This window comes from Hippoglossus hippoglossus, chromosome 13, assembly GCF_009819705.1.
Source record: "Hippoglossus hippoglossus isolate fHipHip1 chromosome 13, fHipHip1.pri, whole genome shotgun sequence".
Taxonomy (NCBI): Eukaryota; Metazoa; Chordata; class Actinopteri; order Pleuronectiformes; family Pleuronectidae; genus Hippoglossus; species Hippoglossus hippoglossus.
In genome coordinates this window covers 28240658-28259929 of record NC_047163.1, presented here as the reverse complement: position 1 = coordinate 28259929, position 19272 = coordinate 28240658, and the positions used below count along the sequence as shown (strand labels likewise).

The 19272-nt window shown below is 41.0% G+C and overlaps 1 protein-coding gene across 6 annotated transcripts in view; it reads left to right on the top strand.

The window, feature by feature from the left end:
* Nucleotides 1-19272, top strand: part of fat3a (FAT atypical cadherin 3a) — a 188928-nt gene that overhangs the window by 150602 nt on the left and 19054 nt on the right. For all 6 annotated transcript variants that reach the window (XM_034603737.1, XM_034603734.1, XM_034603735.1 and 3 more), the window contains 7 exons: nucleotides 56-252; nucleotides 421-574; nucleotides 854-1087; nucleotides 1964-2356; nucleotides 7023-7237; nucleotides 10424-10561; nucleotides 17851-17994. In XM_034603737.1, the coding sequence (XP_034459628.1) occupies nucleotides 56-252; nucleotides 421-574; nucleotides 854-1087; nucleotides 1964-2356; nucleotides 7023-7237; nucleotides 10424-10561; nucleotides 17851-17994 (1475 nt within the window). The remainder of the gene's footprint in view (nucleotides 1-55; nucleotides 253-420; nucleotides 575-853; nucleotides 1088-1963; nucleotides 2357-7022; nucleotides 7238-10423; nucleotides 10562-17850; nucleotides 17995-19272) is intronic.

Below are 19272 nucleotides of genomic sequence, written 5' to 3'. Positions count from 1 at the left end.
TCAGCTTACATGTCAAAAAATGTTTGCTGACCTGGATATCTGTCTTTATGTTAAGGTGGAAACTATCGGGGCGTGTTTGCGCTGGGCCTGGTTCAGGGTGAATGGAAGATGTATGTGAAGGGACTGCTGGACAGGGAGGAGCGCAACCTCTACATCATCAATGTCACTGCAAGCGACGGACTTTTTGTTTCCCAGGCAACCTTGGAAATTACAGTGATAGACACGAATGACAACAGCCCCGTCTGTGACCAGGTGAGGAATAAAACCATATGATAATGGTTTAAGTCTTTTGCAATTGGCAGATATTGTTAGATACATTGTTTGTCTATTTATTAACTGTTTATTAACATTTTATTCCATACACTGCCTCTCTTTATTTCGTGTGTGTGTGTGTGTGTGTGTGTGTGTGTGTGTGTCTAGGTTGTGTACACTGCTTCCTTTCCAGAGGACCTCCCAGTCAACAGTGTGCTGCTGAGGGTTGGAGCTACAGATGCGGATGTGGGCATCAGTGGATGGGTCCAGTACTCCTTACATGGTCCTGGCTCCCAGGATTTTAGCATGAACCAAGACACTGGTATGGATAAAGTCTCACTTTGAAAGCACACTTAAAAATTACATTTCTCTTTGTGGAACTTTTTTTTAAACTAAACTCATAATTTTTTACAATGATCAGTCCAGTATTGAGTGAGATGCAGGAGAGAAACGATATCCTATCTCCATCTTATCGCTCTGCTTACACAGTTAAACATACATTTATTTGTGTGGATACTTTAAAACTTGTGTGACACATTGTCATGTCCAACTCTTTACTTCCATCTCTCAATGCTTCACATGTCATTTATCATCTGACCAGGTGAGCTCAAGTCATCTGTGACTCTGGACCATGAGATGACGCCCAGCTATCGCCTGGTTGCCCAGGCAACTGATGGTGGTGGAAAATGGTGTCGTTCTAAGGTGCAGCTGGTAGTGACTGATGTGAACGACAACCCCCCAATCTTCACCATGCCACATTACACAGCCAGCATCTATGAAGACACTGCCAACAAAGCCCTGCTCACCCGTATCCAGGCTATTGACCCTGATGAAGGTGATGCAACTATAAGTATTGTTGAAATTACTGCCATTATCACCACTACTTCAGGTCATGATTGAAACGATACACTATTTTATTTGTAAAAAAAACCTTAATTCAGTAAATGCAATCTTCCACTACAATGGCAAACCTTTGCCCAACAGTCTCGTTATGAAACCACATTTAAATTCATTATATACAGATTTTTATCGAAGTTTTCTGGTAATCCGCCAAGTAGTTTTACACGTACATTTATTCGATACATATTTTTATTTGGAGCTGCACCAAATTGGATACAGTCTTTGATATCAGTCCCCTAAACATGCCACAATTTTTTCATCAAGATCCATTAATGATTCTCAAAGAAATCAACAAAGACTTTGACATACTCGCAATGTTAAAAAATGAAAACGCAATGCTTGATCAGCACCAGGTTCTTCCCTGACCCATAACAAATGCCTCCATTAAGTTTTGTGGGAAACAGTCCAGTAGTTTTTCTGTTATATAACAAACTGACAAATAACAAACACACAAACAAACGCAGATGAAATATGACTTGGGTAACAATATAGAATGTCAAACTGGGAAAAAACACAATGTTGATAACAAAGCACCAGCTCCTAAAACATAATTAGGCCTGGAAAGTGACATAAGAAGCTATGTAATGAATGAAAAACACAAGCTTTACCGTAAAAGTCCTCAAAACCCCTGCCTCCTCTGTACACAACTGACCAATTTCTGCAAATGAGATGTGATTGTCAAACTATTCAAAACATTTTTCAGAAACCATTATAGGGAGACAGAGGTCAATGATATCAGGTATTTGTGTCAAACATTCTGATGCCTTTAAACACCTGCTGTTCTTCTGGCACTCTTCCTGTGGCTCTGCAGCAGGTCCAGGCCGGATGGTGGCCTATTCCCTGGTTGACTCTGCTGGAGGCTCCTTCTCCATCGATAAATCCTCAGGCATTGTTGTCCTGGAACGGGTTCTCGACCGTGAGGTCCAGTCAGCTTATCAGATAACAGTCCTTGCTTCAGACCAGGGTTCACCGCTGCCTCTCTCTTCATTGGTCAATGTGACGATCACCGTGCTTGACATCAATGACAACCCGCCTGTTTTTGAGCGCCGTGACCAGATGGCAACAGTGCTGGAGGATGTGCCAGTGGGCACTGAAGTTCTGAGAGTTTATGCTGCAAGCAAGGACATCGGAACCAATGCTGAGATCACTTACAGTATCCGATCAGGCAACGAGCACGGGAGGTTCCACATCCACCCACTGACTGGTGAGAGTGCTAAGCACATTTCTTCACTAGTCATCCATCATTTTATTCACTCTTCATTCACATTTTAACAAGTTCCTGTTGTATTGTTGTACACATGAACACTCCAAGCTGTCCAGTGGGGAATGAAGTACGTTGCCCACTGACAAATGAGCTCCATTGACACAGGTATCTCAGGGGTTCAGGGGCTCAACTGGTTAGCCATATTCCGCATGGAACGTCAGTTATAGTTATAGTACTATCACTGATCACGTTCCTTAGGTCACTTTCACTGTGATGCTGTGTTATTCTCCATTTCTTTCCTTTCTAAAACTACCACAATGAGCAGTGACATGCACAGACATTTTGGGGGGGCAGGAGCATGAGAAAAAGGGCAATTATCATAATTATTTATAAAAACAAATGTTTTAAAACAAAAAGTTGAATATAGTAGAACATCTCTGACTTACTTAATTTATTTTATTACCCTCACACTCACGCAATTGTTAAATACTCAACAGTTCACACAGAGACAATGGTCTTCTTTGGTATACACTAAGTTTGTCACAAGAGCAGACAACAACAAAGGAAACAATGATGCATCCTGATGTATTTCAATGTATCACATCAACAATTTCCTATATTACTGCACATGGCTGCTTTTTCATCAGTTATGAACTAATCAAATATGAACTCTCTTTTTATTTAGAAGGTGCTTTAAAAAGTATTATTGTTACTGTTATTACAAGTGTGCTGTAATTTACAAAATAAGGTTTTCAATTCATAAATCAGACTACAACAGTGGTCTATGACAGTTCTCTCCACACTGATTTGACATTCATTCAGTTTAGACTTGTGTGCTGCACTTAAGGCTTAAAAGGACAAACTCTGATTATAGCCTCTACACCAGTGGTCGGCAACCTTTTTGACAATAAGTGCCAATGTAAAATTTTCTTGTGAATTAGTGTGCCATATCAAAAAAATGTTATATTAAGTTTTATTATTGAACCACATTGATATTTCCAACAGACATGTCATTTTATTCCATCCATATTGGCTATATATAGAACACAAGAAACATGTTTATCTCATTATGATTGCAATAATAAGTTTGTCATTAACCCACACCAACCCCACTCATATTCAGAATTGCAAAAGCTTGGTTCAAAGACTTTGAGAGAGTTTGCTTCCCATACCTGGACACTGCACGTTTGATTGATTCTCCCTTGTCTGCCTGATCCTTGAAACTTCTTTCGTGCTTTGTCTCAAAGTGGTGCTTAACTGGACGTTCGTCACACAACATTTTCAAAACATAACGTGCACACAGCACGGTCCTTATGAAAAACAAAGCCATAGTCTGATTCATGTGGGAAAACGTGAGCAGCGCCGGCTGGGAGGCTTCTTCTTCTTATTATTTAATGGCGATTAGCATCCAGCCTATGGCGCATTACTGGCACCTAGAGGCTGTGAGGTGTTAACATCAATCAAGCTAAATAATACAGGCTGCGTGACGGCAAAACCTTTGAACATTTCCTTAACAAGTGTGCCAATGATTGTGCTGCGTCTTATCCCTGATGTCCGGACTGTGCGCCACGTTAGGTCTCGTGTTGTGTATATAGCAGGTTGAAACTTATGTGTCATAAACTCTCGAGCGAATCAAACAAACACAAAGTAAAAGTCAGTCCTGTACATGTCCTAATAACTTGTGATCAGTGATGGTGTTGTACTAAGGTCTAAGAACACCAGGACGGCAGAATCAACAGTTAAAATCAGATCATTAACCCTTGTGTTGTCCCTGCTTCCCCCGGCTGTTGGCCCCCCCACATAGCCCACCCCATATTAGGACGCACACATAGGGCAATAGACAAGTGAGCAGCCCTTGCAGATGTATTTGTTACACCCGCGGCACACGGTGTGAGTTTTACAGTCCTTTTTCCTGGGGCATATCTGACACCTCTTCCTCTTACGCCCCGAGTGGGACTGCTGCTAGGGCTATGGAGGAGGCCGGACGCTCGGGTCGAGCGCCGTGGTCAAGAGCTCTCTGTGCGGCGGTGGCGGCGGCGGCTTTTACAGCCTTCACAACCGCGGCGGACGCTTCCGTGCGGGGGATGCGCTCCCTTCGTGCGATGAACAGAGTCACGAGAGCCTTTCCCAGCTGCTCTAGGAAAACCCTCCGCTTGTTCCGCTTGCCCCAGTCCATCCAGTCTGGGTTGATCTCTCTCCATATCACGAAGGCATCGTAGGAAGAGACGTCGAGAATGATGTGAAAGACGACCAGGGACCAGCGTACGTTAGGGTTAGGGTTAGCTGTACGTTCCGATCACCTTGTCTAGGTTGTCCACGCCACCTTTGTTGCGGTTGTAGTCCAGGACGATGACTGGTTTCCCGTCCTCGTGGTCGCTGACGTCGGCCTCTGCGTGCTCAGGAGCACCACGTTCCTGTTTTTCTTTGGGATGTAGGACACCAGAGTGGCGGTGGGCGTGAATGCGAACTTGGATGAGAACACCTCTCTTCCCTTGACTGCGAGCAGCCCGGTCGGGAGCTCGGGCTTGTTCTTCCGAACAGTGCCGACCACGGTGAGCTTCCTCTCCAGGAGCTGCTGCGCGAGTTCGTAGGAGTTGAAGTAATTGTTGCACGTGACGTTACGACCATGCAGTCCCTCCGTTACATCGAGCACTACCCGCAACCCCTGGTTCCGTTCTGGGCGCCCGCCGCTCGGCTTTCCAGTGTACACTTGCATCTTCCAAGCTTGCTGGATTTCGCATCACAGGCCACCCACGACTTGATCCCGTATTTCACCGGCTTGCCGGCCGCCAAGAGCGGCCGGGCGGGACGTCGTGTGGATGGTGGGGCCCGGGGGGACCCCGCTTTGAGCCGCAGCAGAGGAGGAGGAAGAGGAGGAGGAGGAGGAGGAGGAGCAGCGGCCCTCCTCTCGGCCATACGCTCTCGAGGACCATGTTATTTCCCCGTTTCTTGACAGGAAGGTCTCTTTCCACGAGTCCGGTGGTGGTGGTGTCGCCGTGGTCTTGTCCTTCTTCTTCTTCCAAGGATGACGAATCTGCAGAAGCATCACCCACTGGGTCGTAGTCTTCGTAGTCACCGTCGTCTTCGTCGCTGTCATCGTCGTCGCCGTCCTCTCTGTCTTCTTCTCGGTCTGCTTTTCTGTCTGCTTCTCAGTCTGGCTCTTTCGCGTCCTCTTCGGGTTCAGAGGATGGTTGCTGGGAGAATAGCTGTTGGAGAACCTGTTCTCTGGTGAAACGCTCCTGACGTGACATCGTGCCATGGTCCGGGAGAGTGGCACACGGAGAATGGCGCACCGGCTTCTATGTGGGTCTAATGTACCCCCCTAGATTACAATTGGAATCAGGTGTGGGTCTAAATGACCCCCCAGGAGAATCGAGAATGACAATCCATTGGTCTCAATTACCCCAGGAGAATTGGATAATGACAATCCTTGGGTCACCCTAACCCTAACCCTGACCGGCCAGGGCTTGCGTATGATCACACGCACGCACACACACGCACACGCACACGCACACACACTCTGGGTCAATCCGACCCAGGAACAACACGAGGGTTAAAAACTCTTAAAAGAGCAGTTTCAGTGCTATGATGAGGTTTAAAACCAGACTTGAACTTTTCATATACATTATTGCGGCCTAGAATGCTTTTACACCTCTCTTTGCTGCCAACCTCAGTGTCTGAACTAGCACTTGCACTACTCTGCCCAAATATTTGTTCACAATCACACACAAATTTTCCGATAAATATGCTACAATATGCTGTACTGTGGAGATTATTGTCAGCTCTCTGCCCGCCTACTTACCAGTACCCAATCAACTGATCACATCACCCAAGTCCTCCATGACCTTCACTGGCTCCCGGTAAAATACAGGATAAACTTCCAAATTCTACTCACTACCTACAAGACCCTCAACAACCTGGGTCCACCCTACCTCTCGGACCTCATCCACCAGCACACCCCCACCCGACAGCTGAGATCAGCTGATGCCAACCTCTTTCAGGTCCCCAGAACCAAGCGCCGAACCTGGGGTGACAGGGAGTTTTCAGTCGCCGCCCCCACTCTCTGCAGCCACCCAACATTAAAAATGCCCCCACGCTGCTATCTTTCAAAAAGGCCCTCAGAACCCACCTCTTCAGACTTGCCTTCCCCAGCTAAACCCCCGGCCCCATGTTTTTATTCTGTTTAATTTTATATTTTATATTTTTCATAGTATACCTGACTTTTTAGCTTTTTCATTGATTTTAAAGAGTATATTGATAGTTTCACTATTTTATTCTCTGTGAAAAGCGCTATATAAGTGCAATGTATTATTATTATTGGAAAGTGAAGCAGTGCTGCAGCACTAGAAGGCTAATTTGGACAGTACAGAAAATTGGAGCACCAAGCTTTCTTTTAGCCGATATGTATCCATTAAAAGTTGCCCACAGCATTATACATATCAGAGATGTCTTTGCTGATCAGTCAGCAAAAATAGAATGCAGATCTAACCTGAATGACCTTGACCAATTTTGCACTGGCGATAATCAGTAATAGCAACCAACAAGAGTTGGATGGGATTTCCATTTGACAGTAGAACTTAAAAAATCCCCATGTGCATTTAACCTGTAATATTTACATATGATCAAATGTATATTTATATTTCCTCTCACTCCTCACCTTCCTCAGGTGCCATTTTAATTGCCCAATCTCTGGACTATGAGACCTGCAGGGACTACTTCCTTACTGTGGAAGCTTGTGATGGTGGCACACCACCACTGAGTGCAATTTCTACAGTGAACATAAACCTGACGGATGTCAACGATAATGCACCCATGTTTAACCATGACGTCTACAGTGCAGTGGTGTCCGAGGATGCCAACATTGGAGAATCTGTAGTACAGGTAAGCTCAGCAACATAGTAAAACTTTCCCTGCAAGTGTGGAAGACCTGAGCATGAAAGTGGTCCAGATGTGTTGCACAACATAAGATCCAAATAGGACAACTTCTTTTTTTCAAATCAAGAACACATCAATTAGACAAACAACACAATAAAAAAAAAAGAATTCAAATTCAAACCTAGAGCAATTCATTTAAAAAAAACCTCTAACCCCGCTAATTATTTAAGTCTCTCCAGTACAATACAAAATGCCATCTCCTTCATCCTATATGCATTGATGGCACATCCATTTTTCTCCAAGATAGAGCAATCATCATCCTGGCCTGCAGGAGTCTAAAGTCGATTAAAGTTGACTCTTTTGAACTAACAATAAAGCTTCCTAGATGTATATCTAGTACACATATATTTGCTTGGAAAGGCCCCTTCACTCTAAATTTATCGTAAATAGAACAAATTATTTCCAAAATTGTTGGACGATTCCTAACATTGTACCTTTACTTCTCAACATTTTGCACAAGTATTCAGAACATCAGGAAACCACTGGTTCAGACTGACCAGAGTAATATAAGTTCTCATCAACCAGTGGTATTGAAACAACTTTACTTTCATGTTGATTGTTTTGAGGCTTTTAAGCATGTTCTTCCCCAATCAGCTTCTTAAAGAGATAGTTCTCCCAAAAATTTAAATTCACCTATTATCTACTCACCACTATGCAGATAGAGGGGTGGGTGAACTGTTTAAGTCCACAAAAGACTTGTGGAGTTTCATGGGTAAACAGTGTTGCAGCCAAATACAATAATCCAATAATTGAAGTAAATGGCGACCACTTCTTCAAATGAAAAATTCGAATGAGCTTTTTCATACATTTTCAAGAAAATAATTAGTAATTTTTCTTGTAATATCTTGTTAAATTCAATAGGTAGGACGTCAGGACGTGGTACTTTACGATTGGCAATAATTTGGATAGCCTGCATCCCATGTTAAACCTTTATCTAATCTCCCTTGCATCTTCTATCAGGGTCTGGAATTGAAGCTGATCAAGAAATCTGTCTCTTCTGAGGCTTGAGGGCATTCTGATTTGTACAATTGTTCAAATTCGTATAGAGTGTTATAATATTTTTATACTTTTTTTTAATATTTCTTAAAAAGAACACACCACAGCAAATTCCTCCTATGTGTAAACCTTCAATTTCCTAGTTAAAATTGTATTTGTTTAACCCATATTCACAAATTACAATTTGTCTCATAGGGCTTAACAAGGTGCAACATCCCTCAACAAGAGTAAGGAAAAACTACCCCAAAAAACTATTAACAGGGTAAAGAAAACATAGAAACTTCGGAGAGAGCCACATGTGAGGGCAGAAGTGCAATAGATAAGCAATAGACAAAATAACAGTATTTAAAACATTGATTCGAAGAAACAGTTTGTAACATGATGGAGAAGTGTGTCAATGTGTATATTATACATACATAAGAAAATATCTGATAGAGAGGAAGGGAGCCGCAACAACAGCTGCCACCACGATCCACCACCACGATCAGCTGCAACCATGATCAGATCCAACCTACCTGGCAAAAACCCAGTTTCTGATTCTGATTCATAAAAGAATAGATTACATTACAAAAGAGGTTGGAATGCTTTTGTTGGATCGTCCCCTTTTCTTTAGATCTATCTCTACAGTTTGAATTTGTTATCCCAATGTTTCCATGTTTCTTTTGTTTGAGCTTAGCGGTTGTATGACAGAACATTTTCATGTTAATGTATACTTTGAATGTTTCACTAGGCACTAGTTTTTTATGTATTCAACAAAGTAACTGTCAAATTTATTTGTCCATACATGTAGCAAAGTTTGGGTTATGTAACGAATTGTAGCAACTGAAACAATTTCTATATATTCATACTCAATGAAATAATTGCATGATCGCTAATCACTATGCTATCATACCTGCAGCTTTTAATCTTTGATAAGAGTTGCATTGAGACAAGAAACTAATCAATACATGAATGATATTCACCTAAACCTGGATGACAAGAGAGAGAAAATGCTCATAGGATGGTTACAGTAACGAATAGTTCTTCAATTGTTCTCATTCAGGCCATATATGTGTATATATATACACATACACACACACACACACACACACACACACACTCACTACATTTGAGGATAACTTTTTAATATTTTTTATGATGTGGCTTTTTCTGTCGCTTCATCATTGATCATGAATCCTCTTGATTTGAACTTTTCCAATGGCCGGTAAATTTGCTGTGATCATCATCACATTTACAGGCAGGTGTAAATGTTTCCTCTTGTATCATATCCAATACTTTATTCATGATTCTGAAGATGTTTCTTGTTAATAACGGCACCACAGTTAATAATCAACCTCATAATATAGGTTATCATGATGCCCAATGTTAAGTGACACTAGATAATAAATTATGATAAAGTATCTTAAACTTGCGATGTATCATACCCTTTTCACAGCAGACATTTTCTCAGAGAAAGCACAGCTATAAATAATGGCATTAATATCTGCGCCATTCCAATAACTTTCCAAGTAAACCATGTCAGCAACTGAGAATGCACAATGTCAGAGACCTGGGACTGTCTTATCTTAATGGAATGCAGCCATCAATCATATTATTCATTCCACCAGTGCGTTTTCTGCTTTAACAAGTCAAAATGTCTGCAATAAAAAGGCGTCCATAGGCAGTGAAATATACCTTTATATCTTTGAAAGGCATTTAGTTAGAAAATCCTCTTTATTTGTTAGTGTTTTATATTTATAAAGCAACAAGTGAACGCAGAGCATTAAATGCGTTTGTCTGTAGCCTTGATAGTGTCGTATTATTTTAAACTGCCAGAATCTTTTGCTCTGCTGTTATCTGTTCAGTCTTATTTAAAACAGTGTTGCCTTTGCATGGTTAAAACTATTACATTCATTGCTGGAGTATATTGTAGCCTGAGATCACAGACGATTCTGATCGCCACAGAAGTTTGAGTTTAGCTTGGTTAAGTTTGGATTAAGTTAAACCTGATCTTTACAAAGGAGACGGTTTGGTAAATGGTAATACCACATGGATGAAAAATACTTCATCATAGAATGTTTTTATTAAATATAAGAAAGGAACAAGTGGTGTGACTGCTGTATATTCACTCATGCTACTGTGTTGCTGTGTTTGTAGCTATTAGCAGAGGATGTGGACAGTCAGCTGAATGGAGCCATCCTCTACTCCATTGTCAGTGGAGACCGAGACAACCAGTTCTTCATTGACCCACTCAGTGGGGTCATCAAGGTCAACAAGCAACTGGACCATGAGACAGTGAGGAGACACACACACACACACACACACAGTTCTTACAGGGGCAGATCGAGATGTTTTGGCTTCACTGTTCAGTGTTGCCATCTTTCTATGTTTATAAAATGGATCCAACAAATGTTTCAAACACAGACACTGGCTTTACAGAGTGTGAACAAAGATTAAAGACTTGTTACCTTGTAGCTTCGCTACTCATGATATACTGTATATCAACCTGCAAGCTGCATTGTTATAATCTGCAAGGTCATAACGGCCAGAAAAATCTAGCTTCTTACTTTGTTTTACTTAGTAGGTTATTGCCTAGCAGCTCTGCTTTTTCTAGCTGATTTGCAGCAGGCCTGAACCAGTCTCCCTTGTCTGATTTTTTTTTTCACTCTTGGTTCTCATCAACTGCTTTTTCCTCATCTCCTTCTCCGCAGTGCTTGAAAACAGAAATGTTCATATTCCTATCATAAAGTATTCATGAGAACAGCCGATGAGCCGGCTGAGCGTGCTCAGAAAGAGAGCGCAGGGGCGTGTGGGGGATCAAAGCTTTTCACTGATGAAAGTGTGTTTGGGGTTATCACACAGAGCAGCAGCTTTCTCTTCTCTCTCGCTTCCTGTGCTGTGTGTGTGTGTGTGTGTGTGTGTGTGTGTGTGTGTGTGTGTGTGTGTGTGTGTTTACATAGGTTTCATCGACTAATTTCTATACATCTTCCTCTATTTCCTCTGCCCCTCTCCCTCTCTGGGAAGCAGGTCATAGTTGTTAATTACTGACATTCATTTTTTCATACATCTCAGGCAGCAGAATACTGTTTAGTTGCTTCTGTTACATTTCTCCATCGTGTGCAATGTGAAGGGAAACAGAAAAATATGCCGCAGCAGGTTTTTTGAAGAAGGAGCAACATGCCAGAAGTGTGTGTGTGTGTGCGGTCAAAGGACCAAATATATCAACTAAACGTCATGGTTTTTATCTGCTACTTACAACTTCTTTGTTTGTCATTAAAAAGTGATAATTGATTAGCATCTGCTGCTATTGTTTATTTTTATTATGGCAGCTGCAAGATAATTACAAATTCCCACCTATTAAGTTAAATTATAGTCTGGTGGTGTTTTCAACATGGATACAGCCCCCCGGGATACTGACAACCTGTGTGCTGTCTATTCCTGTGATGATTGATTTCTTGGCCACTTTGAGGTAATGACAACTGCTGTGAACTAAGCACTGACATATTGTCTCCCTTTAAGTTAATATAGCAATGTTTGATTAATAGCTGCTTATTTTCACATCTGACAGTTACAGAGCAACAGGATCATTCACTCTGTTTCTGTTGTGCAACAGCTTCTGTCTCTTAAGTTGCCAAATGCGCCACTATATTCACCAAAAGCATGTACTACGAGTCAGGATTTGTTGTTATCAGAATAACTTCAGGTTTAATTCATGGTTTTCAGTCCTACGAAGCTGGGTCACTTCCTCCCGATGTTAATCACCATGGTAATAGACACTGCACCTCTACCCTGCCCCAGAGCAGGTTAAGTTTAAAATAGCAGATAAAAACCGTCGTCAGCCCAACTACTGACCAATCCGATCCCTGGAAAACCAGTTATCATTCTACAGGATCCTGACACAAGGGTTTACAGTAAAGGGACATATCCAAGCCTTGCTACACATCAACCCAAACCATTCTATACGCCTCAGCAACCCACATAAGAAAACTCAAATATGTTTGACCTCACCAGATTTCTAGCCAGACGCGAGTTGCTCATGGGAGGACTCAGAAGGTTCAGTGACAAGCCAGGCAACTACTGGGCACGGAAATCTTCATTTGAGGATGCTATTCAAGGTCTACACCTAACGGCTAGTGAAGAGCTTGACTTGTTGACTAAGTGGTTGCGTGATGAATCCTCGCAACATGCAAAGCAGTGCACATCAACAACCCTTTTTCTGGACTGACCAAAGTGTGGGGAATGGCTCTCCATAAGCTTTGGAGAAGGCTCTTTTTGATTGGCTAGAACGCTTCCCTAAAATCTCACTAAAGGAGCCTCAACTTCTGTGTGATCTTGGGGACCTTCTTTTTGAGATAGACTCCGCCAAGAACCAAGGCTACATACCAGGACTTATATACGTCGACACAACACGTGGAATCGATACCATAGTGGAAAAACTCCTGTTTGGCCTGCAGGACAAAGAACAACATTTGGTGCAATTTCCTCCTTTCTGTTTTTGCCAGCTTTGTTAAGAATAAAGCAAGGAAGATTAATGACCTTAGTTTCAGGTCTCCAGTTCCATCATCTGTCCCAACCCCATGCGCTCAAAAAATGCAGGGCATTCCGAGAGAAGTCTCTAGAAGAATGCAGATATGTCACCCCGTGCGCAGGTCTAACAGTGAGGGCAGAACAGGTGTGAATGGTTGTTTGTCTCTATAGCCGTTTTCAGACGGGACCTCCAGAGGAAGTGGGTCCGGACTTTCCCTAAAGGTTTCCACTCATACATGAATAACGCAGCAGGAGATTCTCACATTCATGACTATTTTGGCCGTTATCAAAAACTCTCTAGACATCTTCGTCAGTGTCTTCTATGTGTATGACACAGCTATTTCATCCTGAGATATTTGAATTCTTTTTTTTTTTTGTGCCATCATCAACTCCCCCACAATCCTGCAAAGGATCTCTTATTGTGTTCGCACATCCGTTCCCCTCAACTTTCTGCATACTTTATACTGGGGGCAGACAGAAAGTCCACAGAAACCCAGGAGGCTCTCACTCTGACACGTTCACGCATACAGCCCCTGTGGAGAGTTAAGTGCATGTCTGAAAGCAGCTTCAGTGATAATTAGGAATGTTCAGTACAAACTTAAATAATAATGGCCCTGAGGAAATTTTCACAAATCTAAGACAAAGCTAATGAATCAACTAGAAACTCACACAGCAGCTAGACCTACTTTTGTTGGTTGTACTTCACCTTTATGTAGTTTTAAGTTTAGATGTTGATTTATAAACATTCACGAAGCCTTATGCATGTTATACACATTAAAACAGTTTAGAATATATCACAAAAATAATGTATGAAGCTTTGTGGATTTTATAATCACTGATACATTCGTGTTTAAATTATGTTAAAAGGGTTAAGATCTTTAAAAGAATGGATTGGTAAAAACAGGTCTTTCCAAAATCAAGCACAAAACACCAACAAATCACCCTCATCTTTCATTATAACGGAATATGCCTACAGGTATAAACATTTGTATCATTTTACTATATTCATGGTTCTGATGACGTTGCCTGTAATTAATGATTCTGCCACATGAACACACTCGTAGCAGTATAAGAAAACACAGAGTTAACAGAGCCAGTCAATAACCAGCTTTACAGAACAGAGTGGGATTGAACTAGAACAATAAAGAAGTAGTCCAGAAACACTGGGCTGAAACTTTCTGTAAAGCCGAGCAGTGCTGCTGATTCAGCTGATAACTCTCTAGGTATATCAGTTTAAGATCAAGTTTCTCTCCTAAAGACAGATTTTCACATTTCTTATGTTCAAGTTAATCCACTTGTTTCATTTATTCTATTTGTTAAAATAAGTGTTCCTTTTGGCCAAAAAAATGCAACAGTATTCAGCAAATTACAATATCGGTGAGTTCCTGATATCAAATTTGTACCACCTTCTGTCAGTACCAAGTAGTCAGGGCATGAGTTGTATTTTTCCTCACTCAGGGCTCTTGACATTCTGAGTGTGGTTCTGTCCTCAGACCTCTCCAGCCCAGCGCAAATAAAAACTGATTTTAAAACTCTGACCTTTAATTTCAGAACAATGATAACTCAGCTGCTGATTCCTCTTTTTGTCATACATTTATCCAGAATAATCAACAGTCCTGTTGCATGAAAATCAAGTGTGAATCTCATATTTTCCACAACTGACTTGTCATTTTTATTATAAAAATATTTATTAGGCCATCTTTAAGTTGGTAAAGTTTGAGGAAAGCAATCAGCAATCAATCAGTATAAATGTCCTTTGTGTCCAAATAATTGTGGTTATTATATAGAAAATATCCATATTAGAAAGTAATTGGAAACTTTCAGAGGCAGATAGGTGAATGTAATATAAAAAACATCTTTGGCCTTTGACTGAAAAGGTTGACAGTTCAGGTTTGTTTAAGTTTCTGTCTGACTTTCCTTGGTTTGTTATTTGTACCTATAATATTAACATTGCCCACATGTTAACTGCTAAGATTTGGGAAAGCAAAGAAGTCATACCATTGGAGAAACATTACAGTCAGATGATCAGACAGGTTCAATCAATCACATTTTATTTGTATAGCCCATATTCACAAATCACAATTTGTCTCACAAGGTGTGACATCCTCTGGCCTTAACCCTCAACAAGAGTAAGGAAAAACTGCATGCAAGTGCAATAGAGGCCACGTGTAATGAAAACATCAGAAAGATAAGGGTATTTGCAGCATTGATTAGAATAAAGATGTTGTAGCCTAATGGAAGGTAAATGAATTGATGGATTATTGTCAGTAATGCTAGAGTATCTGAGTGTTACGACCCAGCCCAGGAGAAAACCCAGTTGCAACATGATGAATGAGTCTCCCCTCTTCTCAGCTCCCAACAACAAACAGCAACAAATTATTACAGCCCATTTAGGTTTATTAACTCTTTTTGCTTGAGGGTAGGCTAACAGCAAAAAAGACATACAAAAACAACCTTAAGGCTAACAACCTAAATTTACCTACTCAAATTAAAGAAACAAAAAGACATATTACTAACTTAACTACTAATCCCAAAACAGGACAAAACATGGGTTAAACAAAAATGCTACCCACCCCTATCAGACCGGGCTGGTACATCAAACAACAGATCTTAAGACACTTTACAAGAAACAATTCTGGCTGGCAGTGGCAAGAGGAGAGACTGCAAGAGCTGGGGGAAGCCGTCCTCTTATCCTGCAGCTTGGAGGCTGGAACCAATCAGCTCCCTGGAAACAAACCTACACACTCACAGTCAATCATCCACTCAGTCAGTCATTGAGCCAGACACACCTGCAACACATCACACACAAGCATCACAGCAGAGAGAGAGAGAGGGAGAGAGATCCACAACACAGGCACAGTAGATAAAAGCACATACACCGATGTATAGAACATTTCACATGACCTCAGGGTCGTAACACTGAGTAGACATATTATATATCAAGCAGTCTTGTTGTAATCATAGTCCATGGTCAGCAGCCACCACGATCATGATCCACCATCAAGATCGGATGCCACTATAGTCCACAATCATGATCCACTGCCGCCATCAGGATCCACCATCAGCTGCCACCTCGATCGTGGTCCACTACCATTATCAGATGCCAACACGATACAGGATCCGCCATTATTATCAAGATCTCTGATTCGCGATCCACCATCATAATCCACGATGTGGCCGCAGCGGTGGCCCTTATAAGGCATGGGGACTCCGGGGAAGAAGTCAAGTCAGTAACATGTATTGATGAGATATTAATTTCTTTGATGTGATAACGATTGAGAAGAGGAAGGAGAAGCTGGAAAGAGAAGCTCCGAGTGTCATGTGTCCCCCGACCTTCTAGACCTATAGCAGCATAACTAAGAGCAGGTCTAAGACAAGCCTGGACCGGCTCTAACTATAAGCTTTATCGTAAAGGAAGGTTTTAAGCCTACTCTTAAATGTACAGATGGTGTCTGCCTCCCGAACTGAAAGTGGGAGATGATTCCACAGGAGAGGGGCTTGATAGCTGAAAGCTCTGGCTCCTACTCTACTTTTAGAGACTTTAGGGACGACAAGTAAGCCTGAATTCTGGGAGCGCAGTGCTCTAGTGGGTTGATAAGGTACTATCAGCTCTTTGAGGTATAATGGTGCCATATTATTAAGGGCCTTGAAGGTGAGGAGGAGAATTTTAAATTCTATTCTAGATTTAACCGGAAGCCAGTGTAGCGACGCTAATACTGGAGAAATGTGCTCTCTTTTCTTGGTTCTTGTCAGGACACATGCTGCAGCATTTTGGACAAGCTGCAGAGTCTTTAACGACTTACTGCTGGAGCATGATAATAAGGAACTACAATAATCCAGTCTGGATGCAATATCGTCTAGCGCAGCTATATCATTAGATAATGTATCTCTAAGGTGTTTAGGGCCAAGTATTAGAACCTCTGTTATATCTGAGTTTGATAAAAGAAAATTGCGGGTCATCCAGGTTTTTATGTCCTTGAGACATGCTTGGACTTTAGTTAATTGATTACACTGTTCTGGTTTGGTTGGTAATAGGTTGGTAATAGGTTGGAAATACAATCAACAGGTTAGACGAACTTCTGGCAGACTGGCAGGGGAAAACAGCAGATACACAAGCACAAGGAAACTCCAGGGAACAGAACAGCAACATTAGGTGACGCTTATGGGGCGGCTGTGGCTCCGGAGGTAGAAATATGCACTGTGTATGATAGAGTGTTGCACACAGATGCACTGTATGAAACTGTGTGTAAATGGGTGAAAAACTGCAAAAAACTGTACTGTAATGTGCTTTTAATGGTCATCAAGATTAGAAAAACTCATTTAGCATAAGAGAGGTAGCCTTTAGAAAAACTATGCAGTTTAGATTTGGAAATGGAAAGAAATACAGACTATTTACCATTTACTGGACAGCTGAGCCAAGAAGACATAGAGACTTAATACACAAGTGAGGGATACAAAAATAAGAGTCCAATAAACTTGAAACTTCCTGTAAAGGGGTAAATAAACAATTTTATTTAATATAGATTAAATAAAGTAATTAAGCCTGGGCATCAGGCTAGGAGTAGTCCATTGCTCAGGATTCATTCTAAAAAAAAAAACATCAGCCTACACAGGATAAATCTAAAATGATGACATCATGAACACCTTCATATTCCTCCAGAGATAATTACTTCCGATTTTAATATCCAATTGTTTATTCTGCGCTGCTACCCTGAGGACAAACCTTACATTTTCACCACAAGGAAAGGCTCTAATAATAGTAAATTCATCACTGTGTGCGTATGTCCAGCAGTTTTTAACATGTTGGATGAAATGAATATGAGGGTATCGAGGATAAACTGTTCCTCCAACTTCAGGTCAACAAAACCACTTTGATCAAATCTCAGTTTTCTACCTCTACAAATTGCTATGATTGCAAAACTTGAAGCGGCCAGTCCTGCTTTCAGAAAACTACTTTGTGGCTGTGATATCACAGACTCTATGACGATGAGGTTTTTTTTTTTGTTTTCCATGGTGTGGATGTTTCTCATGTACCTTTCATTGTATTTATCCTTTAGGTTTCCAGCTACTCATTGGCTATCAGAGCTCTGGATAGTGGAATCCCACCCATGTCCTCCAACGTGATGTTCAACATAGATATCTCTGACATCAACGACAACCCGCCCACCTTCTCCCCGGCCAACCTCTCTACTGTCATACAGGTAAATCTCCTGATTGATATGATGCTCACTTACAACACAGTTGAGACAAGAATGTATCGTTTATTAAAGTATTTAAAGTTATTAAAGTCAACAGTCAGTAATAAGCAGAGTTTAAAAAATTACTGTGTAAATCATTATAAGGTAATGATTTACTTATAATGCTAACAATTTATAATTAACTCCGGTCTTTTTGAGGGCCCCAAAACTACAATATAAATTAAACAGTTCAATGTAGACATTGTAGGGACAAGTGTCTCCTGGTAATTACTGTATTACAGTGCAAACCTGTTAAATTCACCATGTTTATACCGGGCCAAAGTGATCCCTATAAGCGGTTGATTACTATAAACAAATTGCGTAGCTTCTGCACAGTGATAGAAGACACAGAGAGAAGCAGTCAATTACTGACAGAGCCAGAACACAAGGTAAAAAATAAATTTTAAAAAAATTTAAAATTATAAAACTTTTACGGTCCAAACACATGAAAACAGCCCAAATGAACACTGTAAGCGGATTACTTAATTACTATAACCAAATTATTTAAACAGCATTTGTATCAGCAGGATTCTGTCCCATGCTTTTTGATCCATATAAACGGTTCATCAACTATATACTAAATCACTATATCTGGTTTCCACTGTACTACACTATTTTCAGTAGCTAGTACTCTGTAGGTAGCTAGCTTTACAGATTAAACTTTTCCCCAGCTCTTTTATACCCTGAATTACTGCTGAAACTGCTGCAAGGAAATATGCCATGTCCCCAACCTTTAAGGTTGAGTTTAGGCAGAAAATTGGGAATATTGTACTGTTGGAGGCAGTGTGTTTTTGTCAGGTGCTGGTGGGACAAGATGTCCAGTTTGAGTAAGAGTTTTTTAAATTGGTCTTAAAATAACAATTAGATTCCCATCATAGGTCGATTTTGGCTTTCAAAATTCGTTCACCCTCTCCATTCTCGCTGAGAGATTCTTTCCTCCATTTCAAAGAAAATAATAAAATACAAATTCCACAGCCATCATACTGCTTAAAGTATATTCCAAAGTTTGTTGTAAGCTAATATGAGTGCTCAGAAGTTAGATTTAGACAAAACGATCATTCAAAAATTCCTCTTTTTGTTTACAAGGCTGTGTTTAGTTGCTGAGAAGCAGCGGAGGAATAGTAACAGATATTTCTAGGGCTGACCACAATTTCAACCACAACAGAGTTTGGTTCAATTTGCATTATGCAGTTTGCAAGCTTGCCCTGAGAAATTCTGGGACTGAGTAAAATGACATATCTC